Genomic DNA, 18,189 nt, shown 5'->3' with positions numbered 1-18,189 from the left:
GGTTTAAGCCGGATGGCAATAGCCGCGGAAACTACGTAAGCATCTTGACCTCATAGCAGCCCGACACAGTGTGGCCTGCTAATAAGTCCAAGGAAAAAGAAGAGCGCAACACAATGAACAAAGAGAAACAATGTAGGATGTCCAAAAAGGACGTTAAACTTTTGCGGGACATTTTCTTCAATGAGCTAAGCTTTCGCCGTTGTCCAGAAATACCTCGCAGGTACTGTGTTGTGTTTGGAAGTGACGATTCTGTCGACCAATCAACGGACAGCATGTGTAGCTCGAACTTGTTGGCACCCTTTCAGGCGTCTCAGTACCCCAACGGAGGAGTACTGCGAGATGAGTACGGCTCATCACGGCTCAGTCCGGACCCCGCCCACTTTTGGCAGTGGAAACGCAAACCGTTCCGCACCTTTGCATACCGAACCGACCCACACCCGCCAGTGGAAACGCGCCATAAGGTGCCAATGATGTCATCGTCTACGACAGCGTTCAGTAGCCAAGTGTCATGTGATGAGTTTCTTTGATCGATTTATACATTTTATTTAGTTATTGTCTGTAAAACATACAAAATGATGTTACATTTCTGACAAGTCTGTTCCGCTAGATGCCACTAGATTCTTCACACCACACATTTGAGTTATTGAGAATATATAGCAAGCATGAAAAAAACTAAAACTCTAATGACGCTATGGTGACATCACTACCATGCATTAAAGAGGCTGGCATCTCCTCTGTCTAACTCATACAGCTCTGTTCTAGCTAGTGCCACGAGTACTTTCTCTCACTTGTAGGAACCACCGACTATCTGTATGGCAATATAGAAGCAGATACAATTTATACACTGTATATTTTAGGGTTAGGGTAATTCTTTAAGATTTCACATTGTCATAAATTATCATTTGTTTGTTAGATTATGAACTGTTTGATTGTCTTTTCTTCCTCAGATTTGACCAAAACCAAGTTTAATGAGAAAGGGGAGGTTTATGAAGAAACAAGGAGGGCACACTACACCACCAACGCATCTCCTGAATTGTCTGTTTTTGTCTGTCGAATGGAAAATAGTTCCCTTTCATTTCACTTTAATCTTACTATGTTTGAACACTTTGGAAACTACAGCTACCAAGTGTTTGCATTTAGTTTTCTTCTGTATACATTTATTGTATCTGCTAATGTCATCATCATACTGGTAATCTCCCTAGAGAGGTCGCTGCATCAGCCCATGTATGTTTTAATTGTGTGCCTTTCAGTCAACTCTCTGTATGGATCCACTGGTTTCTTCCCAAGGTTCCTAAGAGACCTTCTGCATGAAACCCACTTGATGTCTCGTCTAGAGTGCTTCAGTCAGATCTACGTCATGTATACGTATGCATCGTATGAATTCACAATTCTCAGTATGATGGGATATGATAGATATGTGGCTGTATGTAAATCCTTACACTACCACAACACCATGACCTCCAAAATGGTATACAAGCTGTCTCTCTTTGCACTGATCTACCCAGTCTTTGCTGTTGGAACATGTATTTATTTTTCTGGTAGACTCCCTTTGTGTGGTAGCAAAATACCAAGAGTATTCTGTGCTAACTGGTCTGTTGTGAAGCTGTCTTGTGTGGACACTTTTATCAACAACCTTGTTGGCATGTTATTCAGTGTAACGACTGTGTTTATACCCCTGCTCTTTGTTTCATATACATACCTACAGATTTTGCTTATTTGTAGGAAACGCTCTTCAGAGTTCAAATGGAAAGTTTTCCAAAGTTGTCTGCCACACATTGTTACATTTTTCAGCTATACCATTAGCATCTTTTGTGATATTACCCTGAGCCGCTATGATATAGAAGAGCTATATCCAACACAAGCTGTAATTGTATCCCTTGAGTTTGTTGTGATCCCTCCAATTCTAAACCCTCTCATGTATGGACTCAAGCTTCCAGAAATAAGAAGAGTGATCTTAAAATTGCTATGTCGAAACAGGCAAATGTATAGGTAATTGTACCAACTATGTACTGCTACTATATTTCTACTTTATAAACTGACTATCGATGTAAAAAAAAACATTATAACATATCGTTAGCCCTCAATAGGGGATTTTTGGAGATTTTGCAATATAATACATTTCATCTCCTAGAGCTTGAGGAAGGATTTGATCTGTGTGACAACATGATATGTTCAACAGAAACAGTAAACTGTATGTTAGTAAAAATGTGCCCAAATATGTTTGTCATGTTTGTTATAAAGTTATAATACGAATACAGATTTAAATCATTAACAAAAAAAATAAAATAACGATGTTGAAGTGAGATTTTAGTTGAGTTTACGCTAAACTATACATTGGCTTTCAATATCTTTTGAATATGAGTTAGGCATAAAGTCAAATAATTGTATGTATGAATGTATATATATATATGAAAGTGTTTGTATTCCTTAATCTACTGCACCCTCATTTTCCAGGCTCCAGTGCTGAACTGTAATCACACACACTTATAAGATAGCCATCAGTATATGAGTGGGGGTCAACACATCCAAATGTGCCGATGGACAGTGTTGTGCAAGTTCATACTTCACATGAACTAGTTCAAAGTTCAGTTCATACAAAATAAAATGAATAAATTCACGTTCATAGTTCACCAATTCAGTTTTGAACTAGTTCATGTTCAGTTCATTAAGTTTTTTTAGAAACTGAAGAAAAACTGTATTCTGTGCTTATCTTTTAAATGAATCCTCTCCATTAGCTGCTGCCCATCACTACAATATCAAATTGTTGTGGATATTATTTGTACACCTGTTTCATTTATCACAAATAAGGCAGTAACTCTATTTAATAATCATGTAATCTGGACCTAAGCATCAATTCAGAATGTCACAAAATCTGAACTAGTTCAAGTTCAAGTTATTTTCTTAGTTAAAAATATGTTGCGTCCAGTTCAAAGTTCATAGAAAAATGAACTTGTTCAATGAACTAGTTCTTTTGAACTATATTGCATTGCGTGAACGTGGGACCATAAAGAGCCCTTTACTGGGTCGGGAACACCCCTACACAATGGTATAGCTGAAAAATGGTATCGTAACGCTTTAAACAGCTATGTCTCCATGCGGTGATCATCAAGGAAATAATATTGCAAACTGTTTGTATTTGATATAAAATGTATATTTGAATGCACAGATTAATGTACGGACAAAGAAAAACTAATGTAACTGCACATTAAATTGCTGATCTTGTTGACGAGGCAATATTAAACTGATCAGAAAAACTATAAATATCTATGATAAATTGCATTAATCTAAAGAGATTAGGCCTACTCTATACACTGAAAGTGCAAATAAAAATTTCCATTGGCATAATTATGACCACAGCAGTTCACTGATTGGTCCATTAAGATGTCTTAGGTGATGTCACCATCACCATCGTCAAGAGGATTTAAAAAGTGAACAGACACGATGGAGATCGGGACACAACAGTTGATGTGTACTACTACCACAGCACTTTGATACCCCGTGTTGAGCCTTATTTTTCTGAAGTGATTCTAATTTTCTAGTCGTGACTCATATCAAACAATGTATAATGTTTCGGTGGTAACATTGTTTACTCTTTCAGGTTTAAACTACACCATGGACCAAAAGATAGTTCTCTTTGTCTTTTTTTTATTGTGGTATATTGCTATTCTCTTTTTCAACATATCTATCATTGTCATCATCATTATGGATAAACGCCTTCACGAGCCGATGTACATCTTCCTGTGTAATCTCTGCCTCAATGGGCTATATGGAACAGCAGGATTCTTCCCCAAGTTTCTCTGGGATCTCTTAACCTCTCACGTCATCTCTTATGCGCAGTGCATGGTACAGGGTTTCGTAGTACACTCTGCGAGCAGCGCCGATCTGTCCATCCTGGCTCTGATGGCCTACGACAGATATGTGGCCATTTGTCGACCGTTGGTGTATTATTCAGTGATGACAAAGCAGAGGCTCTCCATGTTTGTGTTTTTTTCCTGGTTCATTCCGCTCTATGCAATGTTCATGAACTCTGTCTCACTGGTGGGGATGCCGCTGTGCGGCTCTCACATAAACAGACTGTACTGTGTTAACTGGATGATTGTTCAACTTGCATGCTCAACTCCCAAGGTGACTGCCATCCTTGGATACATTAATATAATATTTTATTTCAGCCATGGTGTGTTCATCATTTGGTCTTACATCTATTTAATCAAGATGTGCCTAGTATCTAAAGATAAGATGGGGAAGTTTATGCAAACATGTGTGCCACATTTGCTATCTATGTTAATTTTTAGTTTTGCATTATCATTAGATGTGTTATACATGCGATTTGGGTCACAGACCTTGTCTCAAAGTCTCATGAACTTCATTTCAATAGAGTTTCTTCTTATCCCGTCAGTCATGAATCCCCTTATATATGGATTTAAACTGACCAAGATTCGAAACAGAATTCTGAGCTTTTTTCCTGCCAGGAGAAGAAATAAAGAGTGCCAAGTTAACCCTTTCAAACCGGGATTTTAAGTTGAAACAATTGAATTCTCAAGTTAACTATGCATCTGTTTTTGATGGCATATTGTTTAAATCTCATCTTAATTATTCATCAAAATAAATACATAATAATACATATATTCATATATTTATTCATATATTAAGAATAATAAATTATGAATATCCACAGTATTTCCTTTTTTATTTTGAGAATGAAAGGGAGAGACCACAAGATTGCTTGAATATATCACACAACACATTTCCTTTGCTTGTATTTTACTTGTTGCAAGGTAAACCTCCCTTGTTTGTTCCCTGTCTGTGTCTCTCTAGGTTGCAGTACAACATGTTTGGGACAGACAGACAGACACACAAACAGGCAGTCCAATGGCTAATCTTCCAATAACAAATGCATTAATAGAACAACCATAGAATAAAAGCGAATACATTGTGTTTTATTTCAAACATTATATATTGGCTATTGTTCGTGCTGGACTCATTTGGCCAACTTGTACAATGAGATAAATATTTTCTGTCTGTTTTGGCTTTGGTTTTTCACTTATATTACAGAATGTTAACTTCATGTTAATTCAAAAACAAAAGTTTGTCTACCTCGGCACTGTGCAGTACACTTTTGCTGTAATAACACCTGAATTTTCCTTTGGGGATCAATAAAGTGTTATAAATCTATCTTTAAAGTGCAGGGTGGTAAAAGAAGAACATTTGATTAAGATAGAAATGGTGTTAAGTAAAATTGAACAAACAAACTTGGCTGAAGTGTTGTAACAATGAACAATTCTGTCCCACATGTAGCAATTGTAAATAAAAATAATGGGGAAAATGTGTGCCTGATTATATGTTTCAGATATATTTGGTGGTTTCAACTGTTTTAAACCATCTCTCTTATGCTTCAAGATGTTCAGGAAAAATGCATTAAAAATGCATTTTTAATGCATAAATTGCCAATATTTGAAAAGGTTGTCAATATACTTAAAAAATGACACCCTCTCAAACTTTGATTGCCATTATATTTGAAACGGGCTGGTATTGCTAGGAAAAAGGACGGAAGTGACGTCTAATCGTAAATAATAGCAAAAATAATTTTTCAATTTCTACATTCATTAAAAATTACAACTAACATTAGCTTAGTGTTGTTATTGCCTCATACCACAGATCTATATTCCACAAGTTTGTATTAGTTCTAAAAACAGAGTGGAATTATTCTAAAATACAGCGTCTTCTTTTAAAAAGTTGATAATTTGGTAAAAAAAAAAAAAAGTATCTTCACAGAAGGGATGTGGGAATAGCTCTATACATTGCTTAAGTCAAGTTTATTTGACCACCACTGATGGTGTGTCTTTCCCTTCAATGTAATATCCAACCTTATCAACGTTGATTGATAAGTTGGTGACTTAACTACCAACTCTGTTAACAGAGTTGGTAGTTAAGTCACCCAAAACAAACCACGCTTTAGTCCCCTATGGACTGTCTAAAGAAACAGCAATGCATCACGCATGTCGAATTCTGCCCGCCCAAAAAAAAAGGATGATGTAAGGAAGCCTCCTGGCAATTAAGACATAACTCTGGTATCAAAGTGTTCTTTATAAAATGTTTTGTAACAGTCTATGAAACACTTTAGGTCTATAACTGCTGAGTTTATTCTAATGTATATATATATATACATTATAATCATTGTCAAGCATAATATGATTCATTCTAATGTAACATCCACTGAAGAAGGTAGATCCTGTGCTGACTAACGTGACGCTGATTTGAAATTGCATGTTCATTGGTTACCTAGACTGTCTCCTGACTATATTTTAAGACACGAAAGAGGACAAACCATTCAGGGATGAGGAGTACAGGAGAATCCCTCCCTCTTTAACCACTACAACCTGAATGTGCATTGTGTGACTCCAGCAAATAGTGGTATAGTTTCATTGATGATGGCTAATATCTCTATGATAACAGTGTTTAGTCTTTCTGGGTTGAATGAGATCACAGACTATAGAGTGGTTCTCTTTACCTCTACCTTGCTTTATTATTGCTTGATACTAACCATCAACTGCGCTCTGATTCTCACCATTGTCCTTGACAAAAGCCTGCATGAGCCCATGTATATTCTGTTGTGTTGCCTTTGCATTAATGGGCTTTACGGCACCACAGGCTTCTACCCCAAATTCCTCCTGGACCTGCTGTCCCCGTCTCATGTCATCTCCTACAACGGGTGTCATGTGCAGGCCTTTGTGATGTTTTCATTTGCATTCGGTGACCTGTCCATTCTCTGCTTCATGGCCTACGATAGATACCTGGCCATCTGTCAACCCCTGCACTACCACAGTTTTATGAACAAGCACAGGTTGTCCCTGCTGGTTTTTTTCTCCTGGTTGACCCCCTTCAGCATTATAGCCATCAACATCATCGTTACGTCCCAGCTCACTCTGTGCAGCTCCAAGATCCAGCGGCTGTACTGTGTGAACTTTGTCATTGTGTTGCTGGCGTGCCCATCGAACAACACCACACCGAACAGCATCGTGGCGTACCTCACAATGCTTTTGTACGTTTTCCACGGGCTGCTGATCGTCTGGTCCTACCTGTACCTGGTGAGGACGTGTCGGGGCTCCATGGAGAACAGGAAGAAGTTCATGCAGACCTGTGTGCCCCATCTCACCTGCATGCTCACCTTCATGTGCACTGTTGTCTTTGATGTCTTGTACATGCGTTTTGGCTCCAAAAACATCTCACAATCGCTGAAGAACTTCATTGCAATAGAGTTCATGATTATATCCCCGATCATGAACCCCCTCATATATGGATTCAAACTGACCAAAGTACGCTACAAGATTCTGTATTATTTAAATGTTCATAGGAAATAGTCACAACAGAGAGTTCATGTGTTGACAATAATCATTGTAGCAATACATTTAGATTGGTCTATATCTTGTATTTTACACCATAATGTAAAGTGTAGTATACTATACTACATATAATAAGGTGATACCACAATAATGCTTGAACATATAAAATCACACATTTCCTTTGCTTGTATTTTACTTGTTCCAAGGTAAACCTTCTCCCTGGTAATTTATTCCCTGTCTCAATATCTGTCTAGGTTGCCAACGGTATGTTTGGGACAGACGGACACACAAACAGGCAATCCAATGGCTAATCTTCCAAAAATAAAAAAATACAATACAACAACCATACACCAAAATCAAATACTTTGTTTTTAAATAAAAGACATCCTAAATACATTGGCTAAAGTGTTTGTGTTGGACGCATTGCCTAGTGACTTGTCCAATGAGATAAATATTTTCTGTCTATATTGGCTTTGGTTTTTCACTTAATATTACAGAATGTTAACTTCATGTTAAGTAGAAATACTTAACTTGTTTTTCTTAATTTGCACTGTTCCCTTTTGTGGATATTAAACTGTTATCCATCTATTTATTAAATGCCTAAGTAAGGTTTAACAAACAAACTTGGCATAAGTTTTGTCACAATTCTGTATCTGAGCCGAATTTAAACATTTCCTTTATTGTGTGTCCATCTGGTGTCAATTTCGGGACAGTGTGACATGGGCATTAGGGGATGAATAGGTGATTTGACTTGTTGAAAGGTTGGATTCTTGGACATTGTAAACTTTGACTGCTTGTACGTCAAGAGTTATGGTACACCTTACTGAAGTTGGTTTACAGAAAAATAATCTTGTATGCTTCTTTTTCAATAAAATTGGGGTTGCCGCTATTGACAGTTCGTACAGTGAAATAAATACCTCCCTGATCACAGAAAGGTTATGGGAAATGTCCTGGAAAATGATACACAAAACTTTGGGAACCCTAAGCTAAATGTCAAAGGGTTTCAACTACCGTGCACCTCTTGGATTCATTAAGTTCTAAATATATTTGTGCTCATCCATTTGTTAATGGTGGTCAAATATTCAGAGAAAGAGCTCAAGGCACTGATGTCATTGGATTGAACTGTAATGAGTCATGTTTATCATCCACATAGCTATTGTAGTGAGCATGATGTTGTCTTAGAACATTACCTAGTGTGGCAGTTTGACTGAGACGTGGTTGATTTTGGGTGTGAAAACAGACAACACAAGTAAAAACTTTTGTGAGCAAAAGTAACAAAAAGGGGTTGATTCAAAAAGGTGAGGGCAAGGTGAAAGTCCAATGTAAATTCTTCCCTCAATGACTGACCTGTGGGGTGATGGCTACGGTTCACAGGCCTCTTTGGCTATGTCGAGGAACCCCCTGGGTCTCCAACCATAGAGCAGCTCAAACGGGGAGAACCATGTGGAACTCTGGGGAACTTCCCTGATGGAGAAAATTACATAGGGGAGAAGCTGCTCCCAGTTCTTCCCATCGACATTCAGTGTGTTTACATGACACTCAAGAAAGTCGAATTATTGGCTTAGTCCAACTATGATTGGATTATTAAGATGCATGTATAAGACCCCTAGATAATGCGATAGTCGAGTTAAGCGTGCATGTATGGAGTCAAATTGGATTATGCGTTGAATTGCGTCATGCACATGCTCGAGATGCTCGAGCTGGAAGTAGAAGGAGACGATAGTCGTGTTGTTTGTTGCAGCTGTACGACCGAGAGGTCGGAACAATGGAGCATCGGAGAAATGATATGGACCCGAAGTGAACTGACAGCTGTCTACTGAAAACTAGGTATGTCCCGATCCCGATCCCCGGATCGGATCGGGCCCGATACAGGGTTTTTAAGGTCAATCGGGATCGGCCGATCTAATTCAATTTCATGGCCGATCCATATTTAATATATCCCATAATTGTTACGTTTGTTTGTCGTTGTTGTCCTATTGCATCAGCCGCCATTAGCGAGTTGGAAAAGTGGAGCGGACACGCGTCGGTAACGTTGATAGCTAGTTAAAATGTCTGCAGTTTGGCAGCATTTTAAAATACCTACAGCTCAGTCACTGACTGCAACCTGCAATGTCAGTAATATGGAAGTTCCACAAGGTGGTGGTAACAGGTCCTCTTACAACACCACGAACCGTTTGGAATAACGCAGTTTAAAAGAACGGCGTTAGGTAACGCTGTTATTTTTTCAGTAACGGGGTAATCTAACTAATTACTGTTTCCGTCGCTACAACGCCGTTATCGTTACTGAATGTTAAATGTGGTTAAATGTTAAATTACTATGAATTGATTGAATAAACTGCGTAATCCGAACGCACCCCTGGATCCACACACACACTGCTAGTGACCGGGTGGGTTAACAACGAGATTAGCGGGCCACGCGCACCACACACACCAAACAGATTCGAAGAAGCAGCAGAGATGACGAGTTTGGAGCAATCCGATGAAAAGTTGGTATTTTCAAGGTGGAGATATAAGCACTACTTCATTGAGGTCAAAGGCAAGAACGTGCATGTAAAGTGTACATTATGTCCAGGAGTCCAAGACTTTGTCGACGAATCTAATGAAGCATGTCACAACGACACACGCATCTATAAAGCTACTTTTTTTTTTTACAGTAACGCAAATAATTACTTTCCCTGGTAACTAGTTACTTTTATTATAGAGTAATTCAGTTACTAACTCTGTTACTTTTTGGAACAAGCAGTGAGTAACTATAACTAATTACTTTTTAAAAGTAACGTTCCCAACACATACCCTTTTAAAAAAACCCTCTTATTTACAAGTGAGAGAATAAAAGCTATTGAGCACAGCTTGGATGCATGTCTATTTCTTAATATACAGGAAATTAAATGCTGTTTGCCAACACAAAAAGTGATATCGGAAATCGGTATCGGAAAAACCAGTTTGAAAAAAAAAGTGAGTTTGTTGTTGCTGGTGACATAAAGAGGTCAACCGGTGGCTCTATTACCACTAATTGAAATGGGCACAGCGCCACCTATCGTACCGGGCATGACACGCTTCGGCCAATGAATCGATTTACTCACCGCCATGTATACCCGGACAATTGAAGTTGTCCAATTGCGGAGCATAGTCGAACTATGGCTTTAATCAGATTAAGCTGTGCATGTAAACGTACTGAGTGTTCGGCTTTCTCAACATGTTTCAACGTTTGGTTGAATCGTTCTAACAGGCCGTCGGTCTGGGGATGGTAGACTGAAGTTCGGGCATGTTTCATCTTGAAGAGTTTGCACATTTCAGCCGTAACCTTAGAAACAAAACAGGTTCCCTGGTCCGTCAGAACTTCCTCTGCGATCCCTACTCGACTGAAGAGCATGAATAAATGGCTACTTCCTGTTTATAGCAAGCTGCACTATCATCGACACCAAATACATACATTATAATCACTGTCAAGCATAATATGATTCATTCTAATTCCTGTGTTGACTAACGTGATTGGCCGATTTGAGCTTGCATGCTCATTGGTTGCCTCGACTGTCTCCTGACTATATTTTAAGACATGAAAGAGGACGAACCCTTCAGGGATGTGGAGTACAGGAGAACCCCTCCCTCTCTTACCGCTATAACACTAATGAGAATTATGTGACTCAAAGAGTGATACAGTTTAATTGATGAATATGTTGTAGGCATATGAAAATGATGATGGATAATATCTCTATGATAACAGTGTTTAGTCTTTCTGGGTTGAATGAGACCACAAACTATAGAGTGATTCTCTTTACTTCCACCTTACTTTGTTATTGCTTGATACTAACCATCAACTGCGCTCTGATTCTCACCATTGTCCTGGACAAAAGCCTGCATGAGCCCATGTATATTCTGTTGTGTTGCCTTTGCATTAATGGGCTTTACGGCACCACAGGCTTCTACCCCAAATTCCTCCTGGACCTGCTGTCCCCGTCTCACGTCATCTCCTACAACGGGTGTCTCGTGCAGGCCTTTGTGATGTTTTCGTTTGCATGCAGTGACCTGTCCATTCTCTCCGTCATGGCCTACGATAGATACCTGGCCATCTGTCGACCCCTATGCTACCACCGTTATATGAACAAGCACAGGTTGTCCCTACTGGTCTTCTTCTCCTGGTTGACCCCCTTCAGCTTTCACACCGTCCTCATCACCCTTACATCCCGGCTCACTCTTTGCAGCGCCAAGATCCAGCGGCTGTACTGTGTGAACTGGGTCATCGTGTTGCTGGCGTGCCCGTCGAACAACACCACACCGAACAGCATTGTGGTGTACATTACGGTAGTTGTGTACGTTTTCCACGGGCTGGTGATCGTCTGGTCCTACATTTACCTGGTGAGGACGTGTCGGGGCTCCATGGAGAACAGGAAGAAGTTCATGCAGACCTGTGTGCCCCATCTCACCTGCATGCTCACCTTCATGTGGACTGTCGTTTTTGATATCATGTACATGCACTTTGGCTCCAAAAACATCTCACCATCACTGAAGAACTTCATTTCCATGGTGTTCATGATTATATCCCCAATCATGAACCCCCTAATATATGGATTTAAACTGACCAAAGTACGCAACAAGATTCTGTTTTATTTAAATGTTTATAGGAGATAGTCATGAGTTCATGTGTTGACAATAATCATCGTAGCAATACATTTAGATTGGTCTATATCTTCTTGTATTTTACACCATAATGTAAAGTGTAGTATCGTTTACTACAAAGTTATGAGGTGATACCACAATAATGCTTAAAACATATTGTAATGGGAAATATCTGTTTTCACATTCTGTGTCTCTGTATCGGTTGGAATGTGCTTGTTTTTCGTGACACCTTCGGGGTACGTGTTAGAAGCTGTAACCGACCCCCGGGGGAAGAGTGGAGAAGCCAGGGTTCCATCTGATAAGGCACGGCCACAAACCCCTCTTTATGACACCCTGAGGAGGATCAATCAATAGATTTCCATATGGTTAACAAAGGCTTTAGTTTTATTGGGTGACAGATCTGCCCACAGAATCCTGACAGAAGTGTATAAGGGCACACTGGGCAATGTTGCCCTGTATCTACTCAAGTACGATTGCCCACCCCCCCCCCCCACTGTGCCACTGTGCCACTGGCCTGTGCTCACACTAGACAATCTCAACTGGGCCTGAGTACGGTTGCCTCTTGTACATATAGGTTGCGTATCCGTGTGTGTGTGCGTGTCGGCCCATTAGCATCTGTACCGTGGTCTGAGCACACCTCTCCGAAGTGTACTGAGGCCACGGAATTCAACTGTACGGATGGCGTGCTCACACTAGCCAAACGATCTAGACTTTAGGGGTTAGTCTAAACATCGGCCTTCAGCCTGCAGAGCTCTTGTGGTGACACAGGCTGATTTCCAATGCAGGGGTCTTCGGCCTGCGCACCTCTTGGAGGGACGCAGGATCATTTCCCATCCAGGGGACTTCTCCTTGGTGAACTCTTGGAGAGACGCAGGGAGGACGCCCATCTAGGCCTCGGATGATTGTATGACAGGCTTCGGATCATTGTTTGTTTGTTTATCGATAATTGTTAGTTTGTTGTATGATTGTTTGTATGTTATTGTACTGTTTTTGCCCAAATATATGACCATAATTGTTATAAGTTCGGATGACTCTTTATTCTACCCAGTTTAGACAACATACATATATCACATCACACATTTCCTATGCTTGCATTTTACTTGTTGCAACATGTTTGGGACAGACAGACACGCAAACAGAAACAGAAAAAAATACTTTGTAACAACCATACACCAAAATCAAATGCAATTTATTTTATTAAAAGACATCTGAAATACATTAGCTAAAGTGTTTGTGCTGGACTCATATGGCCTAGTGACTGGTCCAATGAGATACATATTTTCTGTCTATATTGGCCTTGATTTTTCATTTAAAGGACTATTCCGGTATTTTGAACATTGAGGCCCCTTTCTGGTTTGTCTAGGATGAAATAGAGTGGTTAACACCGAGATTTTGACCATTGGTCCAGTCTTGGGTATTTGGCTCATTTTGAATCGCCCCTGCCTGCTTCAGAATGGCTGGCTACGGGCATTCACAAACCTGTCCTTAAAACAACTCTAGACGCTCGTTTTCAGAAATGTGCAACTCACCGAGTGGTTAGTGGTGGTCGTTGAGGCTCCAAAACAAGTATCGTAGCGAAATACAGTTTCTGTCGTGTTTTATTTGGCATTTTGTAAATCCATTGATTTCTGTTGGAAGACTCATTGCTCGTTGACCGGAAACGGAAAGGAGGGCTGGTTGTAGTCTTTTCGCTCTGTTCTAGCCCTACTGTTGAGACGGAGAACCGAGCGAAAAGACTACAACCAAACAGCCCCCCTTTCCGTTTCCGGTCAACGAGCAATGAGTCTGGTTGGTTCGTTGGTTGGTGACCATGCCCCCATGAGGACGCCAGCATGTAGCAGAGAGATGGTCGACCCTGTGTCTACCAGGCAGACCTGTCCGTCAGCTCAGGCCCCCTGAACACTTGAGGGACTATTTGCTGAGTGATGGGGATGTCGGGGACGAATGACCCCTCAGGTGACGGCTTTGATCCGGAAGGATTTTTGTCCGCAGGCAGGGCCTGGCACTCGACCATTGACCCTCACTGGAATCGACTTAGCTTAATGAACCTTACTTCCAATTGCAAGGGGGTGTTCTGCGTTGGCATATGTAGTACCCTATTTATATACCCATGACGGTTGTTAAAAGCTTTTACCAGATAACAGATTATATATATAATATAATACACAGGAACTACTTTATTTTACGAATCCATACTTATTAGTTAATTTTTCATTAGGTACGAATAGGTGATTTGATGGAAAGGGGTTAGATTCTGGGATATTGTTGACTTTGACTGCTTGTACGTCAAGAGTTATGGTAGACCTTACTGAAGGCGGTTTACAGTAGTTATTCATTTAAAAAAAGTTTGTCTCATGTTTCTCATTCAATAGAGATTAGGGTTGTCGCTATTGACGGATACAGTGAAATATGAATCTCGAACAAAAAGGCTACGGAAAATATTGTGGAAAGTTTTCAACTACCGTGCACTTCTTGTATTCATTAAGTTTTAAATATATTTGTGCTCATCCATTTGTTAATGGCGGTCAAATATTCGGTCAAGGCACTGGTGTCATTGGATTGAACTGAAATGTCTCGTGTTTATCATCCACATAACTAATGTAGTGAGCATGCTGTTGTTTGATTACAGTACCTAGGGGTAGCAGCATGTGTAATTTATGTACGCTATGTACAGAACATGTGTACAAAACCCACTTCTTTAGTCAAAACTTTACTTTACCTCGAAACTTTAGTGGTCCACTGTATGCAGGACATAAATGTAAAATACTTAAAACAGCAACCTTATCTTGATTGTCAAATGACATTTATTTTGTTGAGATATCTCTATTCTATAAGTTTGTTTTAGATCTAAAACCAGAGTGGGATTGTTCTAAAAAAACAGTGTCTTCTTTTAAAAAGTCTAAGAAACACTTAAGGTCTAGAATTGCTACGTTTATTTGATGTATTTAAAAGTATTTAAAAGTATTTAAAATACATACATTATAATCATTGTCAATCATAATATGACTCATTCTAATGTAGCATCCACTGACGAAGGTAGTTCCTGTGTTGACTAACGTGATTGGCCGATTTGAAATTGCATGTTCATTGGTTGCCTAGACTGTCTCCTGACTATATTTTAAGACACGAAAGAGGACAAACCATTCAGGGATGAGGAGTACAGGAGAATCCCTCCCTCTTTAACCACTACAACCTGAATGTGCATTGTGTGACTCCAGCAAATAGTGGTAGTAGTTTCATTGATGATGGATAATATCTCTATGATAACAATGTTTAGTCTTTCTGGGTTGAATGAGATCACAGACTATAGAGTGGTTCTCTTTACCTCCACCTTGCTTTATTATTGCTTGATACTAACCATCAACTGCGCTCTGATTCTCACCATTGTCCTTGAGAAAAGCCTGCATGAGCCCATGTATATTCTGTTGTGTTCCCTCTGCATTAACGGGATTTACGGCACCACAGGCTTCTACCCCAAATTCCTCCTGGACCTGCTGTCCCCGTCTCATGTCATCTCCTACAACGGGTGTCACATGCAGGCCTTTGTGATGTTTTCGTTTGCATGCAGTGACCTGTCCATTCTCTGCTTCATGGCCTACGATAGATACCTGGCCATTTGTCAACCCCTGCACTACCACAGTTTTATGAACAAGCACAGGTTGTCCCAGCTAGTCTGCTTCTCCTGGTTGACCCCCTTTAGCATTCTAGCCATCAACATCAGCCTTACGTCCCGGCTCACACTGTGCAGCGCCAAGATCCAGCGGCTGTACTGCGTGAACTGGGTCATCGTGTTGCTGGCGTGCCCATCGAACAACACCACTGTGCACAGCATCGTGGCGTACCTCACCATACTGGTGTACGTTTTCCACGGGCTGCTGATCGTCTGGTCCTACATGTACCTGGTGAGGACGTGTTGGGGCTCCATGGAGAACAGGAAGAAGTTCATGCAGACCTGTGTGCCCCATCTCACCTGCATGCTCACCTTCATGTGCACTGTTGTCTTTGATGTCTTGTACATGCGTTTTGGCTCCAAAAACATCTCACAATCGCTGAAGAACTTCATCGCAATAGAGTTCATGATTATATCCCCGATCATGAACCCCCTCATATATGGATTCAAACTGACCAAAGTACGCAACAAGATTCTGTATTATTTAAATGTTTATAGGAAATAGTCACAACAGATGGTTCATGTGTTGACAATAATCACTGTAGCAATACATTTAGATTGGTCTATATCTTGTATTTTAAACCATAATGTAAAGTGTAGTATACTATACTACATATAATAAGGTGATACCACAATAATGCATGAACATATAAAATACCACATTTCCTTTGCTTGTATTTTACATGTTCCAAGGTAAACCTTCTCCCTGGTTATTTATTCCCTGTCTCAATGTCTGTCTAGGTTGCCAACAGTATGTTTGGGACAAACAGACACACAAACAGGCAATCCAATGGCTTATCTTCCAGAAGTAAAAAAAATACAATATAACAACCATACACCAAAATCAAATATCTTTTAAAAAATAAAAGACATCCTAAATACATTGGCTAAAGTGTTCGCTCATTTCCTAGTGACTTGTTCAATGAGATAAATATTTTCTGTCTATATTGGCTTTGGTTTTTCACTTAATATTACAGAATGTTAACTTCATGTTAAGTAGAAATACTTTATTTGTTTGTCTTCATTTGCATTGTTAGGTCGTATTTTGCTGTTAATACACCTGAATTTCCCTTTTGTGGATATTAAAGTGTTATCCATCTATTTATTAAATGTATATATAAATATGTAAGCTTAAGTAAGGTTTAACAAACAAACTTGGCATAAGTTTTGTCACGATTCTGTATCACATGTAGCAGTAAAAGCTAAAAGGGACTGTGTGTATATGATATTGATATATTATGATATATTATGATAGTGATATTTAAATTCATAAATTGCTTTACATTTACAATATTTGAATTGAATTGTTGTGCTCTCTGTTAGTGTTGATCAGCCTGTGGTTTGATATCCATTATATTTTAAATGGGCTGGTTTTGCTGAGAAAAAGGAATGAAGTGACGTCTAAGCGTTGATAATGGCAAAAATATCTGTTCTTTGATAACAGTTTTGTTCATTTTTTAATAGTAAAATAAATGCAATCATTTTTTGAAAACGAGAGTTTTTGAAATTATTAGAAGAGAGTACAGCTGACCTCGCCTGCTGTATCAACGGTCCAAACAAAGAACAGCCGAGACAATATCTATATAATAATTTTCATATAATATATATAATAACCAGGAACTGAATTGTGATTAATTGTGATTGAAGCTTTGGGAGTTACACACGCCTCTGCTCTGTAGAGTTGCTCAGGACTGACTGACTGGAAAATGCTCTGAGGCTGGCCTTTTATATGTCCACGTTACCATGACACATGGGAAATGCTTGAGCTACTCAACTTTGGCTGTCTTTGCCGACACCGTGGTCCCATCTTGATGTCATCATACTCTAATACGATGGCTACATCACAGCATTGCGAGGGCTTCATGCAGTCGTGTTGCCTTCCTAAGAAAATTGGGCAGCTTCTTGTTTCCTTCGTATTGTCTTCATGAGGAGATGGCACCGATGATCACACAAAGTAAAGACGAAAATGACACGACTTGACAAGATGCCCTCGCAATGGCCTTACGAAGTGCAAAATGGACACACAAATTCAACACGAAAATAAACCTTTGCAAGGTCCTTCGTCAATTATTTGGCATGCCAAAGATTTTGCCAGCGCTCACAAAGTTGCTGCCGGAGCCTGAGAAACTCCATCTGTGGTCATACGATGGCTTTAGATGCCTTCACAAATGGCCCGATTTTTTTATGATCGGAGCCGAATTTGAACATTTCCTTTATTGTGTGTCCATCTGGTGTCAATTTCGGGACAGTGTGACATGGGCATTAGGGATGAATAAGCAATTTGACTTGTTGAAAGGTTGGATTCTTGGATATTGTAAACTTTGACTGCTTGTACGTCAAGAGTTATGGTACACCTTACTGAAGTTGGTTTACAGAAAAATAATCTTGTATGCTTCTTTTTCAATAAAATTGGCCGCTATTGACAGTTCATACAGTGAAATAAATACCTCCCTGATCACAGAAAGGTTATGGGAAATGTCCTGGAAAATGATACACAAAACTTTGGGAACCCCAAGCTAAATGTCAAAGGGTTTCAACTACCGTGCACCTCTTGGATTCATT

At 39.7% G+C, this 18,189-nt stretch overlaps 5 protein-coding genes across 5 annotated transcripts; all 5 read left to right on the top strand.

Moving 5' to 3' along the window:
* Nucleotides 1-1,054: 1,054 nt before the first annotated feature.
* On the top strand, nucleotides 1,055-1,993 carry LOC311358759 (olfactory receptor 10A3-like; the record flags this gene model as incomplete). The annotated part of the gene is made up of 1 exon (XM_084478883.1): nucleotides 1,055-1,993. One exon carries the CDS (start codon nucleotides 1,055-1,057, stop codon nucleotides 1,991-1,993), a length of 939 nt encoding a protein of 312 aa, XP_084335009.1.
* A 1,565-nt stretch (nucleotides 1,994-3,558) lies between these two features.
* LOC311358757 (olfactory receptor 5AR1-like) lies at nucleotides 3,559-4,518 on the top strand (the record flags this gene model as incomplete). Its single annotated transcript, XM_084478882.1, has 1 exon — nucleotides 3,559-4,518. One exon carries the CDS (start codon nucleotides 3,559-3,561, stop codon nucleotides 4,516-4,518), a length of 960 nt encoding a protein of 319 aa, XP_084335008.1.
* Nucleotides 4,519-6,425: 1,907 nt separating this feature from the next.
* Nucleotides 6,426-7,358, top strand: LOC311358451 (olfactory receptor 4B1-like; the record flags this gene model as incomplete). The annotated part of the gene is made up of 1 exon (XM_084478478.1): nucleotides 6,426-7,358. One exon carries the CDS (start codon nucleotides 6,426-6,428, stop codon nucleotides 7,356-7,358), a length of 933 nt encoding a protein of 310 aa, XP_084334604.1.
* A 3,669-nt stretch (nucleotides 7,359-11,027) lies between these two features.
* On the top strand, nucleotides 11,028-11,969 carry LOC311358756 (olfactory receptor 4M1-like; the record flags this gene model as incomplete). The annotated part of the gene is made up of 1 exon (XM_084478881.1): nucleotides 11,028-11,969. One exon carries the CDS (start codon nucleotides 11,028-11,030, stop codon nucleotides 11,967-11,969), a length of 942 nt encoding a protein of 313 aa, XP_084335007.1.
* Nucleotides 11,970-15,199: 3,230 nt separating this feature from the next.
* Nucleotides 15,200-16,132, top strand: LOC311358448 (olfactory receptor 10R2-like; the record flags this gene model as incomplete). The annotated part of the gene is made up of 1 exon (XM_084478475.1): nucleotides 15,200-16,132. The coding sequence occupies one exon, from the start codon at nucleotides 15,200-15,202 to the stop codon at nucleotides 16,130-16,132; it is 933 nt and encodes a 310-aa protein (XP_084334601.1).
* Nucleotides 16,133-18,189: the final 2,057 nt, after the last annotated feature.

This window comes from Micromesistius poutassou, assembly GCF_964030765.1.
Source record: "Micromesistius poutassou genome assembly, chromosome: 14".
NCBI lineage: Eukaryota > Metazoa > Chordata > Actinopteri > Gadiformes > Gadidae > Micromesistius > Micromesistius poutassou.
The sequence above is the reverse complement of the archived record's forward strand: the minus strand, read 5'-3'. Positions and strand labels throughout refer to the sequence as shown.